The 22,302-nt window shown below is 44.3% G+C and overlaps 1 protein-coding gene across 2 annotated transcripts; it reads right to left on the reverse strand.

Annotated features, from left to right (window-relative positions):
• Positions 1-460: 460 nt before the first annotated feature.
• On the reverse strand, positions 461-17,358 carry DSTYK (dual serine/threonine and tyrosine protein kinase). Of its 2 annotated transcripts, XM_019623249.2 has the most exons (13): positions 17,255-17,358; positions 16,646-17,031; positions 10,892-11,555; positions 8,641-8,915; positions 8,211-8,294; positions 7,446-7,622; positions 7,073-7,202; positions 6,651-6,807; positions 5,994-6,126; positions 5,545-5,658; positions 4,957-5,071; positions 4,466-4,600; positions 461-3,463 (listed from the first exon to the last, which is right to left on the reverse strand). In XM_019623249.2, the coding sequence occupies exons 1-13, from the start codon at positions 17,262-17,264 to the stop codon at positions 3,276-3,278; spliced, it is 2,568 nt and encodes an 855-aa protein (XP_019478794.1). In that variant the 5' UTR covers positions 17,265-17,358; the 3' UTR covers positions 461-3,275. The 2 variants fall into 2 exon arrangements, with proteins under 2 accessions (XP_019478794.1, XP_019478795.1); XM_019623250.2 differs by lacking the exons at positions 16,646-17,031; positions 17,255-17,358 and adding an exon at positions 11,698-12,318.
• Positions 17,359-22,302: the final 4,944 nt, after the last annotated feature.

Here is a 22,302-nt window from a genome sequence, read left to right on the forward strand (position 1 = left end):
GAGCAGCTCCAGGTTCATCGCGGCCGCCGCCCCGCTCCGTCCGTCTCCGTCACCCGAGGACCCCTCCGGGGGCCTTCGCCGCGCGCCGGGCTGCCCTCGGCATTCGCCTGACGGAACCTTTCGCTTTTCCTACCGCCGGCTCCGCGATCAGATCTCTACAACGCGGCTCACACCCGTCCCAACACTGAACGGTGAGGCTCGGAGCTTTCCGTCTTTCGGTGCTTTCAGGCGGGCGGCGCGGCGGCGTTCAGGCAGTTCGGCGGGCAGCCCCGCGCGTGCGCACACGGAAGGTCCGGGCGGACGCCGCGTCCGCACCGCGGAGTTCCGGGACGCGAAAGGAACGGACAGAAATTGCGGACCCAGCGGTTTATTGAGAGCGGCGCTGAGGGCTGAACTCACGGTCGCGTCTCTTAGAGCACGGAAACACGGTTAGTACAAAAACAAAGTAAAAATACAACGATTCAGGGCAGACGATTCCGGTTATTGCACTTTTTTTTTTTCTTTTCCTCTTAGGCGCCCGGTAAGCTCGTTACATTTTGTTATAACGCCGTAATACAGAGCACTGTAACATAGAAAAGCGATACAAAATACACGGGGTCTACAACATTCCTATTTGCTTGCTGCTTCAGAGCTGAAAGCCACGGGCTGTCCGTAACGTGGGCTGGGAGGGAGCAGATCCGCAGCCTTTTAGTGTCAGGAGGAACCTCTGAATGAAGGGCTTTGGCCGTTCAGCCCTGTGCCATCCTCAGCCTTTGCTCCCAGCTCCTTTTTCCTCCGTAGTGTTTGCAAGTGAAGGCTGAGTGCTGGCAGAGCAAGGCTCAGCACCTGGCACTGTGTTCTTGCACCTTGCAGCTCCGCTGCTGCCTCCTACGGGTCCCTATGAACAGGTAAACTCCTGACTTGTGCAAAGAAAGCTTGCATCTAAAATCCTACAGCTGAGCTCCCCTTGGAGCAGGACGGAGCTCCAGGAAAGGTGTTAGGGTGTGGGATGGCAACTCCTGATCTGAGCATGCCGTCCCACACAGGTGGCAGTGGTTACAGGTAGCAGGATCTTTTAATGCAGTTCCTATTAGTCTCGGTCACCTTACTCTTAAAAAAAGAGTGGGGGGAGGGGGAAGACATTTTAAAGATCAATTGTGAAAGCTCTCCTCTCAGCAAGAACTTCATAGTCAATGGGAAAAAGTGCAGAGAAAGCAGTGCAAAGTTTGGGAAAACCTGCTGAGCTGTGATGCTGCACATGCATGAAAACGTACTAAATGGAAACAAGACAAAGGAGCTGCAAAGAACAAAGAAAAGGCAGCAGAGGAGTGTCTGGGAATGGCCATGTGGGGAAAGCTATACAAGAAGTTTCTGGAATTGCATATACAGAGATTTAAGTTTTATTCATACATTTATTTACACAAGTTATATCTATTAATTGCAAGAGACTGACCTTGACTCTCCTTGTTTTAAATAAGGTTATAACCACCACGCACAGTAAAGGAGTTAATACTATTAGTGTCATGGGTGGCATGAACGTGCACCAGGGCAGGGTGATGCCCAGCAATTCTACTTTGGAAAAGCATTTGTTCTTCTGCAGATGCAGTTTTGGCTGCTGCACCTTCAGCTGGAGCAGCCATAGATGTGTCTGAATAGAGCCACATTGTTAATGCCATCACAGACTGGAAAATGCTTACAATATGTGCAGGCAAGTTAAAAAAAACAAAAAAGGTTTTTTTTTTTTAAATATAAAAAAGCATTAAGTCTGTCTATTGCACAAAGAAGGAAAGAGTTAAACTAAACTACTACTGCAGGATTACGTATCCCTTTCCTTTGCTCAAGCTGTTTAACAAGCAGATTATCAGTTGTAGTTTTGTTATGTATTAGCCAATAAATTCCAGCAACGAGGTGCAGTAATTCCACGTGCCTACAGTTCTGGATGCACTATGCCAGCTTCCCTGGGAAACAAAGCCATTGGGTGCCCATCCCCTGCAGCTGGGAAGAACTGGAAATTTAGTGAGAGCTTAGTGAGAACTTGCCCACTCTATTTCCTCATGTAGTAAACAAGGTGCAGTTTCTATCTCAGCATCCACCCCACAGGTTTATTGCCCAGAAATGCAGAAGACACAGGGCAAGAACATTCGAGAGTAAGCCACTTCATGAGGGCACCAGAGCCAAATTGGAGATCCCAGAGTGAAGCAATCAGATGAATGGACACACAAAAGCTACTGAGGAAGAGTGCATGACCTGTTTTCCCTTGACTATGTTCTCACCAAGCACGTGAAATTATATAAAAGCTGAAGAAACCTTTTTTTTTTTAAAAATAAAAAAAAAAGAAGTCTGTCATAGTTGGTACAATTTAAAACTGTCTTTGCCATCACAACTAATTCAAACCCCAAATGTAATTAAAATGAATTGGCATTTTCCCCACGGACAGTCATTAGATGTAAGGACTTTTAAGATTCTGTGCCATGTAATCTGAGCAGTCTTCCATTTTCCCAAAAGACTGTGAAAGGAAAAGTCAGGTTTCTTCAGACATTCAGATAACTATTATGAACCAAAACTACCAGAAAAGAGTTTGTTTACACAACTAAGAGGTGAAGGGTACATAAGAGATAAATAGCTTATGACTTGGGGTCTTTTAACTGCAGTGGAACAGTAGATAATCCCCCTTAGGTAAAACACGGAAGCTTTGCTCCTGTCAATGTAAACATTTGGAGTGTTGCACGAAGCTAATACAGATACAGATCCTCTTAGCTTCTGAACACCTTCTAGCCTAAAGCCTCTACTTTCTCTTTCCTCTGACTGCACTCTAATTGGTGCCAATCTCTAAGTGATTGGGATAGAGTTATGTGTGGACTGAAGGCCACCGAGGACCATCAGTTCATGGGGAAGAGAGGTGTTACTTTACTCAGTAAAGACTGTCACAATCAATTCCTAGCAACACAGATGCTACCCAAACACACAAGATGCTTTTGTTTGATTGGTGTTTGCGTGGGATTGGCAAAAATCCCTTTCAGTTCAGGGGAGTGGTATTTTTTTTCCATCGTACTCGCACAACTCCATAATAAAAGCTGCAGCAGGGAAACTAGCATCAGTGGGGTGTGCTGGGGAGATGTCTCTGGCTGCTGCTCAAGATGGAACATCCCCAAGGTCTCAACTCTACGAGCAATCTTTCTGGTTGCTATTACCTGTCCCACTCATGTTAGCCACAAAGAGCTGCATCTGAAGAAGCCATCTGCAGAGTTAGGGGTTCAGAATTCTCCCACAATTAAAAATTCTTCTGCGCTTCCTTTTCAAGTAGAGTCATCCAACCCTTTATTTGGGTGCTCAGAGCTCGACTTGCAGAGCCTGTCCATGATCCCCTGCAGCATAGGTTGGACAATCCCCAAGAGAGGGCGCTGGGAGGAATCTCCATCCCAACAGGCTTCCATCAGCTGCCAGCATTCCTCATCAAACACAGGAAGGCGCTCTGGACGAACTCCTGGGAAACAGAAAGGGACCCCCAGTCACCATCACACAGGGCAGCACCTCTGTCTGATGTCCATTACTTTGGTGCAGGTTGAAGTGACCAAAGCGGACCGTTTAGAGTTTCATGCTACTGATAAAGGTTTATACTGCAGCAGGACTCCTGAGTCAGCTCTGGGAGCATTGCTGAAGTCAATCAGGAGCCCACACCCTTCTAGAGGATGGCCAATGTGTTTGACTTCACTGCAGCCTCCTCTTTGTGACTGAAATTAATCTCCCCAACAAAAAGAAATTTGTCCTTCCCATCACCCCCCAAATACACTCTTGATGGTATTTTGGAGAGCAAGTTCTTGAGAAGCAGCAGTGAGTGTAGCCTTTTGACCAAATACAAATCTCACTCATCTGAATTAATCTTTTTCACATGAGAAGGGCAGAGATTATATGGACAGCAACTCAGGACACAAAGTAGTACAACATCCTGATCCTGTGATGCAGCATTAAGGGTGAAGCCACCACAAAATACAGTTCTGTGCTAAACCTACAGAGGCATAAGTGAGAGTAAGTTTAGATTTTGGGAAACAGCTGCCAATCTTTCACATAACATCCAACCCTATGACACCTTTCCCAGCATGCTGCATATCCAACATGTGAATGTACAGACCACCAAGGCCTCCAGAAATTGCAAGAGATTAAGCATTCTTTAAGGGATCATGCTGTGGTTGGCTAATTCTGGCATCCAGCTGACATCATAAATATTGTACAGGGTTTACATGGTTTGTTAGTTAGCACAACCACCTTCTTGCCACAGTGTCATAACTAAATCCCTGCTGATTTCTGTTAGATTTTCAGTAGAAAATGTCCAAGTTTAATTAGACAAATGTCAGTCTTTAAGCAGTCAGTGACAACACAACCTGCATCCTTACCTTTCGGTTACGAGAGGATAAAAATTATTTCCTCATCTCTCAAATCTTACACAAGCACAAAACATCACCCAGAGTTCAACATAAGCCACTCATACCTCTTCTAACGTTGTTCCAAAGGTGATCTTTGCTTGCACATCTCTCAAAAGCCTCTGGCAACTTCACGTGTCCCGAACAAATGTACCAAAACAGAATGCCAAATGCATAAACATCCACTGAGTTATCGTATTTTCCTGGGACAAAAATATATTTCATCAGCAGGGCAAACAAGTACTTCAGTGTAAGTAGTGAGAACCACCTGAATAATATTTTCCAAATTAAATGCAACTTCACTTTCCAATTACATGAGTTTCAGCCATTTCAGTCAAGTTTCTGAATCAGACAGTTCTCCCCTCTTTCATGTAAGCAAAGATTTGAGATGCACAAAACCCAACACATACGATGCATTGTAAGCATGCAGTCCTCTGATATACATGTATTTTTTTAATTTATTATTTTTCCCTTCATGAGAAAGTTGATAGATTAATTTAGCATAACGGCTTTCAAAATTCAAGCCAGAGTGAGACAGCAGTGGATTCAGCAAGCATACCTGTAAACAGTTCGGGAGCCATGTGAATAGGTGTGCCTACAATACTGCCAGACATCATGGCTTCTGGTTTGCAGAACCCCAAGTCAGTGATTTTGGCTCGATTCTTTTTGTCAAGCTGTAGAGGAATTCACACACAGACAGCTGACCATCACAGTTCTCAGTTTTATTACTGCTTTTTGTTATTATGGTTTTGATTGGTGTTTGAAGGATTGAACATTTGTTCTCAAGGAGGCTTCCCTGATTGCTTGGCTGCTCATGAACATTACCTAAATAAGATCAGCAACAAAACACGCCTTCACTTGTCTTCTACAGGGTGTGGTTTGGGTTTAATAAGGATAAGAAATGAAAGTCCTACTGCTAGCTCATGCTCTGTACCTTCAAGAAGTGAGACTCCACCACTCTCTTACCCATATACGGAATGAAACAGAGTTAGGGAAGCCCTGCTGCAAGGCCAGATGTTGCTAATGACATCACAAGTTAAAAGATTCTGTATGAAGTAAGCTATGGCATTTATAGCACGCTTCCCCTCCTGCTTAAAGGGAGTCCAAAAAGACTTTGGAATTAGTCAGACACAAAAGTTTTCCTTACCAAGACATTCTTAAGTTTGATATCCCGGTGCACAAGTCCCTGACTGTGAAGATAACGGATTCCTTCAACCACATCCAAGGCAATCTGTAATCGTGTTTCTAATTCTAGCCCAGCCTGCAGAATAAACACACAGACTTGGTTCCTACAAGAGGAAGTTATGCTTACTCTTATTTACCAAGAAAATACTGAAATTCAATTCTTCCAACTCTTCCAAGATCATCCTCTTGAAAAAAAAAAAAAGAAAAAAAAAGAAAAAAGAAAAAAGAATTCCAGCAACAGAAATAACAGAGCTACTGTTACTACTTTCCCAAGGCAATACTTATACCAGGCTGAGAACCAGCAGTCTTGTTTACCACCCCCTGAACACCAGTAAGGATGTTACTGTAGCCACATCACACTCCTATAAGTGTATACATAAAAAGGCATACACAAATACAGGCTGCTGTTACCTTTAGTCCTGTATAGAGGTCTCTGTGCAACCGTTCCATTATCAGTAGGACAGCAATGCTGGAACCTCCTCCATAGCCATAATCTATCACAGAGCCATGGAGATGCACGAGCCGCTCGTGTGACTGCAGAGACCTAGAGGAAGTTGAGCACAGAAAGGTGATCATCCTTCCATCCTTCCCCCCACCCCAGGCCAAACCTCACCTTCTAAAGGAAAAGTGACCAATAGCTGTAGCTTCAGTACTACAGAAGTAAGATACAGCAGGACAGTTACCTCAGAGAGGACAAAGACTGGAAAAGAAGGACTGATTCAACACCAGGAATCAGGGAAGGAAGAACTGCTTGCTATCAGCCTCCATTAATTCTAATTAACTGAAAATCAGCGAGCACTTGAACAGTGCAGACACCAGGGAATCAGATTAAGACAGGAAAGAGCTTGCCTGCCCACCATTCTGTGCCTGTCACATTTTTGCACAGACCCTGAAAAGCTGTCTTGCATCTGCTAGAAACTGCAGCTTAGCATTTCACGAGGTCAACGCACTGAGTGCAAAGTAGAAAAATAGCAAACAAGATTCTGCCTATGCAAATAGTGGTCGTTTGTAGCAGTGTATTTAAGGACAACTGGAATACGGAATGAGAAAAACACTCGTGAAACATACCTCATATAGTGAAACTCAAGTGCAAGGTCATTCCAGTGCTTCTCATCTGGAGGAACAACAGATTTCAGTGCACAGGGGAAATGCCCTCCCCAGCTGTCACAAAGATAGACCACGCCATACTGTCCTCGGCCCAGCTCACGGCCCAACTTTGGTTTGCCTGAAAGGCATAATATCCTTTTAATCAGAAATCAAAGCATGTTTACTCCTTCCTACTACATACAAAGCATGCTCTCAGGCTGGCAAGCCAGAGCTTTCCGCAGGCTAGGAGCTGCACGATTCAAGGTACTCAGTACATGTCAGATGGAGGCTCACTGAAGCAGTTCAGTGCAAAGCAGAACATGCCTCCCACCCCTTTCCACCCACTGACTGCTTCAGAAGTAGGAAGGCACAGAACAGAATGCAGAACATCAAGCATTGCTCACCATGCAACAGCACATCCTGGAGGGACCTGCTCTCCAACGACAGTCGTGCCAGCCGAGGGGCGTGATCCTTCCTCACCTTCAGCCACAGGTCTTCTGTTTTCTCCAGCCTGCCAGAATGGCCATCTTCTAACTGCAAGAGATATCACACATGCACTGTCATCCTGCCTGATCTAAAGCCCTCAGTGTAACAAGATCGAGGATCCTCCTTAAAGCATCTCTGAAAATAGGATCTTGTATTAGGAGACACATCAGCTCTACCACCTTCACAACAGCAGCACTAACTGCACAAATTACTCTTTTAACAATTAAAAATCTTCTTGTTTTATGCATTGCCACCCTTGGAAAGCTCTCCTTAACATCTCCTCATCCTCACCTGCCGCAGGGAAGCTGCAAAAGCCTCATGGGAACTGTTTAGCCTGGTCCTGAACTGGCTGCAAATGCTCTTGGCTAACTTGGATGCACTGAGGCTCTCAATAGCATCCTGAGCAACTTTCCTCTTCCAGTCACTGGTGATGGCAGGTGGGCTGACCCATGTAATCCGCTGGATTATCTAGTAAAAAGAAAAGAAAAAAAAAAAAGAAACAGAAATAAGCAAAACAAATCTGGAGGTTTGTTACCATTCAGTCCACACTGCAACTATTTGGGAAAAACTCACATTCCTCCCAGTCACCATACAAGGAACTCAAGAGAGAGAAGGCAGTACAGGTCACCAACAGCTATTAGAGCAGAGACTTGTGAAGCATGCATGCTTTAAGACAAATCTAAAAGACCCAAGGCAGTCCAGCTTGCTTAGATAGAGAACAGTGAACTGAACTGAATCAAGACTTCGCAAAACAAACGGGAAACACAAGAAAAAAAAAAATCAAGGCAATTATCTAAAATACGAACAGCAAATGTTTCAAAATATTCTTCATTCCTTTGCTGTTTCAGAACAGAAGGAAACAATATTAAAGAGGCATTTGCTTTACATTAAATATTAGCATTCCCAGGAATAAACTCACAGTGTAGAGAGAAAGCAGTAGCTTTCCAATGCCCAGAATCTAAATTTAGAGGGCAGCCAGGCATATTCAAGTATTTTGCTCTAAAAAACATCTCACTACACAATGACGCCTACTAAGAGTAATAGAGATGCCCAAACCTGTTTGATCTGTTCCCACAGCATCCTGGTTACCGTTGAGCCAGAGTGGAATGTGACTTCAACATGATAGGCTGCATTCAGTATCTGGAAAGCAGGGGAAAGATGAACTTCGCAAGCTGTGCTCACAGTAAAATGAGAAAATAAAGGATGAAATTCACTTGATTCAAATCGTTAATTTTTTATTAAGCTCATAAGTGTTTCTGGACTGCAAGTTAATCACTTCATAGAGATTTAGGAAGGGTAAGTGCTAGGCCTGCAAGTGACAGTTTAAGAACCAAGTTTTAGCACCTCCCTTAATAACCAGACTCCACCTGGTGCCTCAAAGCTCTGCTCTTCCCACCTCTCCATTTCCTCCCTTCCACCCTTGCAGTGTCAGAGTAAAAGAAACCAGGACATCCCAGTGTTCTATTTGCCAGCTGAGCCACCGTACCTGCTTGAGATAATTGCTTGTGATGTGTACAGAAACATCCTTTGACTTCTCCAAACTCCTCGCAGGGTGTACTGAAACCTCCCAGGACTCCTCCAGGCTCTTCAGGCATCTCTCCAGAGTCCCTACAAAGCTCTCTCGCAGATAGTCCACTGAACTAATTAACTTGTTGGCAACTGCTTGGTTTAAGCGAGAAATAATCAGTTCCTGAATTTGTTTAATACAACACTTGATGTCCTTGGAGCTCACAGGTTCCCCATTCTCAGGAATTATGATATCTGCATGGAAGAAAAAAAAAGAGGCATCTTCTGTACTCAGCATATCACCATTGCAACAAGGGCTACAAAGAGCAGCTGCGAATGCTTTGCAGAAGAGCTACAGCACAACACCACTCCAGGCAGCTTCTGCTCCAAAGGTACTTTTTTCCACTGTTCTGTTCCTACAGAGGTGCATCATTTGCTTCCGACCCACATAAAGTAACCTGAAGCCAGTAGCATTTTAAGAGAGACAAAGAAACAGAGAAGTACAAGTCAGGAGACTCTTCCAAGCCACTCTGCAAGCAAGAAGCACTGCTGGACATTAGATGTGAGAAAGTGATGGTGGTTACGTGATGTTTTTTCTCCTCTAACCTTGAAAAGGTTGATCAACTCTTTGTATTTTTAAACAAATACAGAGCAATCACATACAGTGTACTGTAACCAGGCCAAAGAGTATTACATTACTATCAGGAGTGGAAGATTTGTCTCTGGATTTTGGCCAACAGCCTCGACTAAAAACCAATCAGTGATCAGCAGATGGCATTAGCTCCTCAAATAACACCATCCTCCTTCTAAGATATCACTGCAAATACTGAGAGCCAGCAAGATGCTTCACTCTTAAGTGAATACCATTGTTATTTGTGTATATAAACAAGGAAGCCAGTGGTTTCTTGTGCTGTGCTTCAACTCTGTGTAAGTGGGTATCTCTTCCAATGGGACAAACAGAATACCAGAAATGATTTTTGCCCGTCCGTGGAGTAACAGCATCATTAAACAGAGAGAATTAACAACTGTACATTTAGCACATGTCCTTTTTTTTTTTTTTCCCTAGAATGCAAATAACCTCATGCTGCAGCCAGAACAAGCTCTTCAAGCTCTTTGAGGAGGACATTTTCACTCGAGTGCTGCAAGGCAAACATTTCAACAAACAGGGAAGATCTTATCCATTTCCCACCTCCAGAAGCACAAATATCCACATCCTAACCCGCAGCATAAACAATTCTTCATTTCTCCTCTTTCTCCCAGACACAACATTCCAGTTTGAAATTCAAAGAAAATAAGTCAAAGTTATCTGGAGTTTTGGACTCTCACATCTCACCAGATCACTGCAATTCTACATCAGTAGCCCAGAGTTATTTTTGACTTGGAGTAAAAAATATTTTGCCTTATCAGCCCAGTGAACTGCTTTTCCTTTCAAGAGAAATGATATATTAAGCCTCTGTTTCTAAGCAGAGGAGAAAAAAGCTGCAGAGCATCAGTGTACAAATTGTTCCTTTGAAGTCTATGACAAGCCCTGTATACCTGGAGACAAGGTTTGGATAGCACCTCACCCCTCACACAGCTTACACAGATCTGTGTTCTCCCAGCTTGTTTTCCTTTTCTTGGAGACTCTGGCACTGTAAGATGCAGTGAGAATTCCCACATTTCCCAAAAGCACACACCAAAGGCCAAGTACAGCCTCAGGAGAACAGTACATTCAAGTTTTCGAAGGAAAACCTTACCTATTTGAAAGGGTTTCATTTTAGGAGGTTCTATACTCCAAAGTGTAATGCAGATCTCTCAAAGAAATCAAGCAAAAACAACAAAAAAAAAAAAAATCAAGTCTTCAATGTTAAAATTCAGCTTTTTATCTTAGGACAGACCTATTCCCAAGTCCCAACACACCTGAAATGAAGCTGAGACATTTTCTTCTTCTGCAGAACAGGGAATTAAAGCAAATAAAATATCCTGCCCAGCAAGCTAGAATGGAAAAAAAGTGCCCAATTCTTAAGAAATATAAAACTTAATATTTTCAAGCCTCAAATTTGAGAGCAGTGCTTTCTACTCAGGAGATACTACAGAAATAAATCCTTTGTGTGCTAGGTCTGAATTGGCTTGCAAAGTCTAGACTCTTATCAGTTATCCCATAGGAGATAGCAACTGTTATCCATCGCTCTGTTACTCTGATTAACATCCCCAACCTCTTTGTTCCAATCGCTCTCCTGCCAGCAGTTTACCTTTGAATTCCATATTAGCAGCATCTTCCAAGAGCTCTTCTTTCATACTGCTAAGAGTCTCTATGATCATGTCCTTCATCTCCTCCTGCTTTCGGTTGGCAATGTTCATCAGAGACTCATAGAGCTCGTTCTCCTTCCTGCGGGTGTACTCCAGCCTCTTGGGGGTGATCTGCAGGTCCCGCTGCATGTCGAAAGCCTGGTTGATGAAGATGTTGAGGCAACGGCAGTGAACCTCATTTAAACTGGTGGCTGCTTCCACGAGATGCCTCTGCAGCACCTGCCTGGAAAAAGTGCTTAGGAGACGGAGCTTTTCCAGCTGCTCCACCAGCATGCTTTGGGCATCAGCATCAGGGCTGGGTGCCCCGCAGCTGCAGTGGTTGGTGCTCAGGTACTCCAAGTCCATCAGCTGGCAGCAAAGAGAGGATTTTTCGTTATCAGTTTTTTTCGGAGAGATCAGCTCAACTCCTGACTCTGGCACCTTGAAGAAGAAAATGGGCAAAGAGAATTTCTCTTTGATTTCACGCAGTTCGTTCTCATCTGATGAAGAAAGTTCAGCCTCGCTGATGGCAAAGATGACAACAAGCAAGACCTGGTTCATGTACTCTCCCAGGGTGGCTTCAGCAGACTGGAATCCACGACACGGCGCTACCACAACATCCACCTCCTGACAAGTAAGAAGGTTAGAAAAGATAGTTGTGTGCAGGTCCTTTTTAGCAGTAACGAGGCAAGAATGCACTGTCATTCATTCACAAAGTGCAAAACAAACATTTGCACCTTTTAGAACGCTTACACAGCTTCAGGCCCACCTGTAATACCAATGAGCGCACAGCAGCAGGGATGCAGTCTGGAATCAATCAATGCTCACTGACTCCAAAACTCTCCCTGTGTACCAGTGTCTGCATTTTAGCCTGATCCAGAACAAAACTTCCAACAAGTTTCCCAGGGAACCACTATCACAGAATAGCAGTTATTCCCTAGAGTATGCCATTTCCATTTTGCAACAGCTCCCCCAGTAAATACGCTCTCAGCCTCCCACTGATGTTTACGTGATCTGCAGCTCTTCCAGGAGATATTTGTGCTGTCAGTTTTCAACATAGCTTCCAACAGCAAGAAGCATTACACTACCCACTGCTGCCAGGAGTAGGGCAGCACAACAACCTATTGCAAAGAGTTTGCAGCCGGAGGATGGGGAGGAGGAACAGATGGCTGTGATAAGTTTGCTTATAACATCCTTCAAATCTATCCAGTACCTAAGAGATTTCATTTGTTTATTTCCATGCTGCCTAGAGTTCTAGTGCTTTGAATGCTGGCACTCATTCTTACTAATTTCACTAAAAAAGTTCAAAGGAAGAACACATACACCTGCAAGCATTCGAGAATACTGTTGGAATTTTGTGTGTGTGACTTAATAAGGAAAGAAATGTCGAAGGCTTGGAATTGGAGACAAACTGAAGTGCCATCTTCCCAGCTCACAACAACGGGCTCTAATTAAGAATTGCTCCATTGTTTTTTCTCCACCAGAGTTACCAAAATGAACGACCTGACCACGTCTACCCCCCTACTCCCAGTGATAACAGGAAGTCATTATGGGGATGGGGCTCTGGGCTGCTCACACCTGCCTAGCACAGGGCTGGAGCAGAGCGGGATGATGCTCACCAGGACGTGACTCAGCCAGCCACAAACAAAGGAGGAAGCCAGTGCTGTCTCTAGGAGACAGGCAGAAAACCAACACAGTGCAGAGCACAGCCTGAGCAACTGGGCCTTCTGTTTCCATAGAGGCATCACAGGCTTTTCCAAGGATCATTAGCAACATTTTTTTTTATTATTATTATTAAATTAATGCCTTACAGAAGCTTAGTGCCCATGCAGCCTCATACTACTGGGGATCAAGTCTTCCACACTGGGACAACCTGTGACTCACAGTGGATTCCTGAAATTCCTCAGCAGGTTCTCACGAGGTCACATTCGTGAACACTTCTGACAGAGCTGTAGGCATGAGATTGCTGTCAAGTAACTTCATTCACGTTTCTCTTAACCAAAAGGCTCTTTTTTAAACATCAGCTTCCTACTCAGCACTCAGTGTACACAGATTTGCAGCTATTCCTCTTCACGTAATGCATAATTCGACAGGTACAGATGTCAACAGCAATGCAAAAAAAGCACCTTCAGAGAAATATCACAGCCTGTGTGTACATCTACAGGCTCAGACCTGCAATGCCAGGATGGCCACCACCTCCTATTTCCCCAAAATAAAACAAAAACCAGTCAGATTCTCACCCCAGCTCCTACACCAAGCAGATGATGAGGGAAGGCCACCACGTGCTCATGCTGAGCCCACCTGAATGCTCTGCCTTCCAAGGAGAGTCAGGGAATCACTGCAGTCTGACAGACACCACGTTTACTACACATGAGAGGTAATCTCATCCTCTTTATTAACCTGAGGTGCTTATATACCCTTAGGTTTTACTTTGAATTTGGTTTGGCTTTTTTCTTGGTGGTTTTCTTTTAAACCTTTGCTGGAAGAGGCAACTCAAGAAAACCTGCAAGAAAAACACATGCAACAAGTCTGAGCAGCAGCGTTCTTCCCCTGTAAAAGATGCATGGCTAAGCCAGCAAAACTAGAAACAGAGAACAGATCCCACAAGAGGAAAAAATAATTTCTTCCTGCTGATGTATTCAGGATCTTCTGCCCTCAGTTATTCCAGTGGAAATGGACAGAGGAAGATGAGCACTTCAGCACACCCCGAAGTAATCCAAGACTGTGCGGAAGGAACTCAGCCAACACAGAAGCCTTTCGTGTTCCTGTTTTAATGCCACAGCCCAAAATGCTCTCAAGGAGGAGATCAGGGCACATTCTTCCAAATTTTAAGCAGGTTGTGCTCTAAAATTACAGCCCCATAGCTATGTAACCACATTCTTTCCTACTTTAACAGCTACCAATTAGTATGACCTGAATCATTGCTACAGTACCTTAAGAAATGCAACAAAAACTCAAATTCAGTTCTTCTGCTGCAGTTCACAAAACCATCCTGTATTTTTTTTTTTTCATTATTCATTTTCCAGCTTTGTCAGAGCAGCTGAAATGTCTTCTCTCCCTTTGAGCCCTGGCTAAAGCCTCCCAGCCTGAGACTGAAAGTAGAACGAAGCACAAAGCAAAATGAAGGCATAAAAGGAAGCTTTCAGCTTGGCTACCCTCCTCTCATTCAGCCACACCACCCAGATGAAAACCAATACTTCAGAGAAGTCTGTTTGGGCCTCTAGGCACAACTGATAAGATTTAGGGATAGAGCCAACTGTTTACTTCCAGTAAATCTAATAATCTGTCTGGCCTGATGGATTATTCCCCATGACCTAAATGCATTCCTGAACACAGTGATCCCCAAGGAACAGAGCACCTTTCCCATGCTTTCCTTCCCTGCTCGCTTACAGAAAAACCACCTTCACAAACCTATTTGCACAGAAGACAACCCAAGGAAATGAAGTTTTCAGTTCTCTCCTCCTCAGCCCTTTTTTCTGTGATTTGATGAAGACATCCTTCAGTAAAACAGAAGAGCATCTGGGTATCAAGACATTATAAAGCAGAATAAACCAAAGGTGCTACATTCGTAGCACAGTAGCATACATTCATATTCAATTTATCATAAAGTCCAAAATGTGTGTGTGTACATATTTATATATGGACACTCAGCTTACATATAACATATCCTTTCTTTACCATAGCAGTGGTTAATGAGATTGGATTTAGCAAGCATCTGCACCATGATTCAGCACTAAGTGGATGCACAAGACAGCAGCATGTAATCTAGGTGCCCAAGCCAGCCTGTACAATTAAGTCTTTTCATAAGGGATGTTGAGGCCTGAGAAGCTGCACAGATCCTGTGGTGTTTTCCCCAGATCTTGGTGATATTTTCCTGGTAGATAATTGCCCCCGTTATGCAGAACGAATGTGATTTCAAATGTCAAAACCGAATGCAGCACACAAACAACGTCCTCATCTCCTGAAACAGCATGAGCCCACAGCAAAAGGTCTGCAAACTTCCTTAAACACCAGCAAGTTCTCAACATCCAAACACTGAGCATGTAAGGCTATCATTAAGCACACAAGCATTCTGCTGCTGAAAGGAAAAAATGCCAACAGATGATAAGCCAGGAATCCCAGACAGCAGGTGGGATAAAATTCAGACTGAATTCCCTCCTCTTTGCCCAAAAGGTGGCAAGATCCTCCAAATTCCAGTTTCTGTGCAAAGCTAAATTCTTAAGATCTGTTCTGAATATCATGTTATTGTCAAGCATGCCAACGTTATTAGGCCACTGGTCTTATTTCACAGCTAATAAAAAGCAGAAGTTCTTTCAGAGTAGTTCTGCAGACACAGTTTTGGATAATATCCAAAAAGCCTCATCCATTACTATTGCAGACATCAAATCCACTAATCACAGAAGCAGTGGCCCTGGCTAGCTGTTCCTGTGCTGGTTGTTGGCTTTGTTTTTTAAACTCAGTTGTCTTAGTGCAGGCTAGGCAGACCTGGAAAATACACATTAGCTAGAGGGGTGAAAGAGGCAAGCCTCTCTCTGGAACACCAGACCCCACTAAGTTAATAGGGAACTATCCCAGCCCAACTCACTGCTGAAACACCTACCTCCTCCCACCAGCCTTAAAAAATATTTTTGTTCTTGTTTTCAGCCCCTCAAACTTATGTAAGGAATCCTTTGACTCAGTCTTGAGGCTGGCTGTGATTCACCCTCCCTCTCCTGCTGTTGGAAAAGGGTTTTATTTCACCAACTCTTTTCAAATTAATCTGAGTGGCTGTTTTCATCTAAGAGTCCTAAATATAACCAAAGCCAGACAGAGGGATCTTTGTCACTCACATGAGAAACGTAAATGTAGAGAGGGTTGTAAAGTGCAGCATGGCTAAACTGACACATAAAAACATACTCAAGCAAAATAAATGTAAAACAAAGTACTCTGTATGCAACAGCAAAGCAGGATTCCACATGCAGATCCAGAACAGGCATTTACTTTGCAGCAGCTGATCCGGTGCTCTTCAGGAAGGTGCTGATGCCTCATGTACAGTCTACAAATACCACTTCTGTTCTTTCAGTGGGTATGGGAGGCCACAGACATCCCACAACACAGCGCTGCCTTGTTGGCACCATTAGGGTAGGCTTCACAGCCTGGGTTTGTAAAACATCTCAGCCTGAGGAAAACAGTCTGAGTCTCTCCACTCTGTGCCTAGCAAAAATGATGCCTTAATTCAGATCCCCCAGCAAAAAGTTACCTTGGTAGATCACTGTTCAACAACAAAGTTACACTCTTACTTGCATGAACACAGATCTGATTCTTTGCACTTAAGCAATTGACATTTAAGAATAAATAATCTACTATGGATGTTTGATAGCCAGAACAATGCTCCACGTATATTACACTGCAATAAAAACAGCTCAGTGTAAGATTTGCAATTCAAAGAATGCTTATGGAAGCTATAAAAAGGCGTGATGTTCAACTCTCATCTTTTTGCTGAGCACCAAACAAACACATCCAGGACAGGAGCACGTCTTATGGGTAAGTGAAACATTAGGGAAGGGGACAAGGGGAGGTACAAGCAATGACAGACAGCACTGCAAACAGTGTCCCACCTCCTTGTTTCTAACACCTCCAGCTTCCACTGACATCACTGACTTCCACTGATGGGTTTATCACGAAGTTTTACTGCATCTTATGTTCAGGCAGGACAATTTTCACAGACACACGGTTACCTTTAGCAGCGAGTAGGGCAGCACGACCTCCAGCTCTGCTATGCGGTGAGCAGGATCTTCACTGTCCCCACGGATCTCTAAGTCCTCCTCAGGGATGGTGTCCCAGTGCCCTCGGTGGGCTGCCATCATATGGACCAGTTCATATTGCTCAGGAAGTGCCAGACTAACCCGTGTTTGTGTCCCATGTGTGAAACGGATCCGCCGCCGCTTACAGTTCTCCTCACTGCTGATTTTGGTGGTAGGCAGCAGCTTCTCACCCAGCAGCATGTTGAGTAACTGGCATTTGGCATTACAGTTCTGGCCAAGAATGAGGAGGCAAGGGTGCCAACTCACAGTCTGCTGGAGGTGTTCTTCCTCATGCCGAGGGAAGGAAATGAAGTTCTGCCCTGAAATTGGGTACAAACTGAGTCAGAACAGGTCAACTGAACAGTAAGGCTCACACCTCTCAGGCAGCTGAACACCAACATTCAGACATCATTGCCCCACAGCCAGCTAAGAAACCCACATAGCACCAAGCATTTGCTTTCATGTCCTGGAGCAATTTCACGTCCATCAGCAAGTTGGCACTTTCACTGTGTCAGTACGGAGGTCCACAGCAGTTTGACTTACAGCAAGTCATGAAACAGGTTTGCTCTGCTCTCCCCAGCTATTGCCCTAGGAGGAGTTTACACAGCTCTCTTGAACAGGGTGGTGGAAGATGGATGGTAGATCCTAAAAGCTAAGAGGAAACAGTTGTCAAGGCTGAGACAACCAAAGAACTATCATCTGCAGTATAGAACACTGCAGCCTAAAACACATTAAGCAACAGATTTGTTCCTCTGACTGCACCTAACAATACACATCTTTCCTTTCCATCCAAAGGGAGTCATCTATATAGCTGAACTAAATCAGCAGAGCTTGCCAGATATTCTTACCAATTTCATAAACAATGCTTTTGCTGTAAAAGGAAACTGCTGAACATCTTCTGCAGAGCAGCCAGAACTCCCTGGAATTGCTCTCCTTCCCCATCTGCCATTGGAAGCATCCCTATAACAGCCCACTAACCAAGCTGTTTGATTTCTTAGTCCACGGTGGTGTAACTCCTCGCGTTTGCCTTACTACATTAATGCTGGAGAAAACAGTCTCACCATTGAATTCAGCTTCTGAAATCTTTTAGAAGTACTAAACACAGCTTTTCTCATGCTCAGTCATCTAAGCTGAAGTGTAAGCAGCTTTGTGTTACCCTGCACATAGCAACAGGACAATTCTGGTTGTACCAAGAAATGGATATAAACAAATTCCCCATCTGCTGCCCTTCAGTCTCACGAGTCCCCATCAGCTGATGCTCCACCCATCAGGAGCAGGCCCCATTTTTCCAGACCTGAAGGCAGATGGCACCCAAAAATGCAACAACAAATTTAGTCCTAAACACAACGGCCAAATTTCAGAGCTACCAACAAGGATGACCGCCCTGAGGTTGGACAAAGCAACAAGAAGAGCATGAAGTTGGGCTCAGATGGCACAGCACAGAAGCACCAGCGGGGATTTTGTAGGGGAAGGTCCTGTTTCACCAGGGCTATTAAAAGAATTGCAGTGAGTCATGTTCCGGCACCCAACATTGTTTCAGCATCTCCAGCCCTCAGAAAGCAAGTTGCTTTGATATACCAAGATACTTCCTCAATATGGCTAACCAAATGAAAGCCAACAGTTATTCTGGACCTCATTTTGATGCCTTTCCATCCTAACAATCCAAATTAGGAGCCTCATAAACCAAGAGCTTGGAGACCACACCAGCCCAGCTGGCCCTACAGTGGACGCTCTGACATGACAAGGAAATCCTACAAAAGATTATGGAGGCATCACTTGTTGAAGTCTGACTCTAAGCAACTCTGATAAACAAGCCTTTTGATACACACAACCAGAGGAGAGCGACCAAATCAAGTGACCAGAGGACACAATCAAGCAATGCATTAAAGAAAAGTCAGAGAAAACCCACACGTAGTACATTTATGCCTTCATCTACAGGATAAGGATTCCTTTGATCCAGTTACATCTACTGAAATTTCAGCTGGGATTCAAGTTTGCTCTTCAGGCACCACGAAAACACTATCAGGAGGAATTGGATTGGCCATTAAATCTTCCTTACATTGGTTTTTAGAAAAACAGGCAGATTTCACCCACTCCTTGCTCTGGGCAGCCTCTGCATTTACATGCACCTAATGCCAATTAGATGATTGAAATCCATCATTTCAGCTGAAATTAGTGCAGCACACAATGGAGAAACATCACATCATTCTTCTCTTCACACACACAACCTCCCTGTTTTCTTCACCAAGTAAGTTTGCTACGGTCAGAATCAGCAACGAACGCGTGATATTTAACATTATGTCACCCTCAGAGGCTTTAAGATGTCAAATTTGGAGCAAGCTGCAATCATGGAACAATTGTCTGTGATTCTGTATTGCACAGAACTTATTGCTATTTCTGCTTATGAAAGCAAGACATTAAAGTAAAGAGATTCATAGTGTACCTAGTAGGTTGTGGCACTAACATAGGGGAAAAAAACAACCTCTCGTGGTGCTGACTTAACAAAAAAACAGATTTAGGATGCTCTGAGGAGATGCAGCCATGCTCCCCATCTCTATGTGAGCATCTCCTGTCTGTGACAGAAGCTGTGTCATTTGGAGACATGTGATAAGCACTTCAAAAATAAGGCTGCAGGGGATTCCCTAAGCGCGTGCATCCCATTCAGCTCCCTGCAATGAAAGGCGGCCTGTCCAAAAACAAGGAGATCTCTCACCAGGAATCAGCACAGAATTCAGACCAACTCTTGGCAAAACAAGCTTAGGTTGAATTTACCAAGCCTGCAGAAGCCCTCAGCAGTTATTCATCTCCTACTGTATCTCCAGACTCATTTGTCTTTGTGGTGGTTCCGATGCCACATTCGCACTCCTTGCAGACACTGACATCTTCCAAATTCCTCAAGTTCCGTGGCAGCCCATGCGTTGCAGAATGCTTTGACCACGACAAGATTTACAATTAACACGCTCCCATACATGAGCCACCACACATCCATCAGCAGTGCTGTTAATTCCAGACCAAACGCAGCTAATGACCACGGCAGCAAACAGATCTCACAGTGTTCACATCTCCACGGTCTGCAGCAGCGAGCTTCACCTCCTGCTCAACTCAAAGCACATTGGCCAGAGCTTCCCTGACCTATTCAAGGAGTTTCTTCTCAAACAGCTTCCCTACCACCTCTCCTCTCCATACATTATCTGGTCTTAAAGCTCACCTTATGTTTACATATCCACCAGCACAATACAAGCCCTAACCTGAGGATCACAGCAGCATGGGGAGAAGTCACATTTTAACCAGCCTATATACTCTCAGTCAATACAGCATCAGATAAACACTCTCCTAAAAACCTTTGGATAACGCATTCACCCCCTCCAAAACACATCTATGCATGGAGTCTTTAGGCCACCAAGCCCAGGGCTTTTCCCTGACAAGCACACGTTAAGATGATACCAGTGCTGCCAAGCAGAATGCTGGGGGTGCTGTGGTTATCTCTACAAAAGGTGCAGTTCAGTTTGCTTTCTGAAATAAATACACACAGAACAAACTCAGTTCTTGGGTTAAAGAGGTGGTATTACTTTCGAGCACAGAATGAAGAAAAAGACAAGCAGTACAGAGGCAGGGTTGCTGTTTCTTAATATGCACCACTATGATCCACTCCTGACAAACACTGCTGTCACCCTGCTGAAGCAGAAGCAAGTGGGACAAGTTGCCCCTCTCACTGCCCAGCCCTGGCTGCTCAGCTCAGCTGCAGGCAGAGCCCAGCCTGGCAGTTCACTGGGGCTGCCTTCAGACAGCACAGCCCAGGCTGTGCTTTAGCTTGCTGATTTCTGTTGATTCAAAGGGCACTTACCTTTCTCCAACTCTTATACCAGCTTCACATGCGTCTCAAAAGCAAACCCTCACACATTTGTTTTGTTTCCAAGACATCTCAGTTTACTTTCTCTGTTTATTTTCCTCCTTCAGCTGTAGGCAACAAGCGTCCTGTCCATTTCACTTCCCATTTCCTACCTATTTCACACTCCACCATTTTGCACAGCACTGCAAAAAGACTTTAGAACTGTTTAGTCAACATTACTTTCACTTTGAAACCTCTTGCAGTGCAAATTCTAGGAAAAATGATTCTGAAGTCTGTGCAAACTGAGTCCTGCAAACCCTCTGACACTTAAAATAATCTCCCTGTGTTAGAAAGGGAAAAACATTTATTACCAGAGAAAGAAAGCATCACATTTCAGAGAGTACTGGAAGCACACAACTTAACTATAACTTCCAAGAAAAAAACCTCCATTCAGAGCTGACTACTCACGCACAAAGGCAATAAGCACTATCAGTGCCCTAGGTTTCAAAGAGTTGTAGATGTTACACAGTCTCTGTTATCCGAAATCCTGAACCCACACCCTATACTGTCATTACTGTTCTCATGAGCAAGTTCCAAAGCAGTCTACGTTTCTTGCAGTCCTGATACTTGAAGGCCAGCTGGTAACACAAATGCAATAGCAAAGTCAAACCAGGTCAAGGTTAGTGCTGGAAAACCAGGTTTTAAGCACTCCATGGCAGAAACAGGCAGGACACCTGTTGGAATCTGTATCCCACGTCAGGAATATTCAATTAATAGTGCACACACATCTTCAAAGCTCTACAAGCAGGTTTTTAATATGCAATTGATATCGGGCTGGCATCATTTTACAAGAAATAACCAAACAAGAACAACACCTGTTAAAAGCTCCACTAAAAGAGCACCGAGACCAACAGAAAGAGCAAAACGAGCTAGTTCCTCCTTCCTTAAAGTCACTGAAAGGTATATCAGCAAACACACATCAGATAAATTTTGAGCAAGTTACTCACTTCTAGCCTAAAAGTTCATATGGAACACTTTCTTTTTGGACACAGACCAACAGAAGAACTCAACAACACTTTCAAATAAGAACGGTAAGCACAAGACAAGCATGGACAAGTAGCCAACAGAGATGACTCATGAACCATTTGGAAATGCATAAAGATCTTTTTATTTATATATATATACATATACCTTGCTGGCCCCCACCCCACAGCTTCCAACCCCACACAGGCTCCAGCTCACCTTCCAGCCCTCTCTCACACCTGACCTGCCTGCTGCAGCCCATAAGCCTTCTCAAACCATGGGATTATAAAGGTTGGAAAAGGCCTCTAAGATGATCAAACTCACCTCCAACCCATTCCTGCATATCCATATCCCTCAACGCCACAACTTCACAGTTCTGAACCCCTCCAGGCTTCCACTTCCCTGGGCAGCCCATGCCAATGCCTGACCACTCTTTCAGAGCGAAAATTCCTGTCAGTAGCCAAGAGAACCTCCACCTGGCACAACATAAGGCCACCACCTCTTGTCTGATTGCTGCAAGAAGAGGCCAATCCCCACCTCACTCCAACCTCATCTCAGGGAGCTATAGAAACCAATACAGTCATCCAAGCCATCCTCATCAACCCAGATCTCCATACATAGACACACACACAGCTCCTTTAACCCTGCCATAACACAACCCCATAACAGCAAACCACAACCTACCTCCTCCAACCCCACAGCCCACCCCATCAACCAGTCCCTCACCATCCACATCCCA

Source organism: Meleagris gallopavo, chromosome 28 (genome assembly GCF_000146605.3).
Source record: "Meleagris gallopavo isolate NT-WF06-2002-E0010 breed Aviagen turkey brand Nicholas breeding stock chromosome 28, Turkey_5.1, whole genome shotgun sequence".
Lineage (NCBI taxonomy): Eukaryota > Metazoa > Chordata > Aves > Galliformes > Phasianidae > Meleagris > Meleagris gallopavo.

Excerpts from the sequence above, each read along its gene's own strand:
- DSTYK (XM_019623249.2), bottom strand. Across the intron at positions 7,203-7,445 it reads TTGCAGCTTCCCTGCGGCAG|TTAGAAGATGGCCATTCTGG; the intron begins GTGAGGATGAGG and ends TATCTCTTGCAG. Across the intron at positions 6,808-7,072 it reads CCAGGATGTGCTGTTGCATG|GCAAACCAAAGTTGGGCCGT; the intron begins GTGAGCAATGCT and ends TATGCCTTTCAG.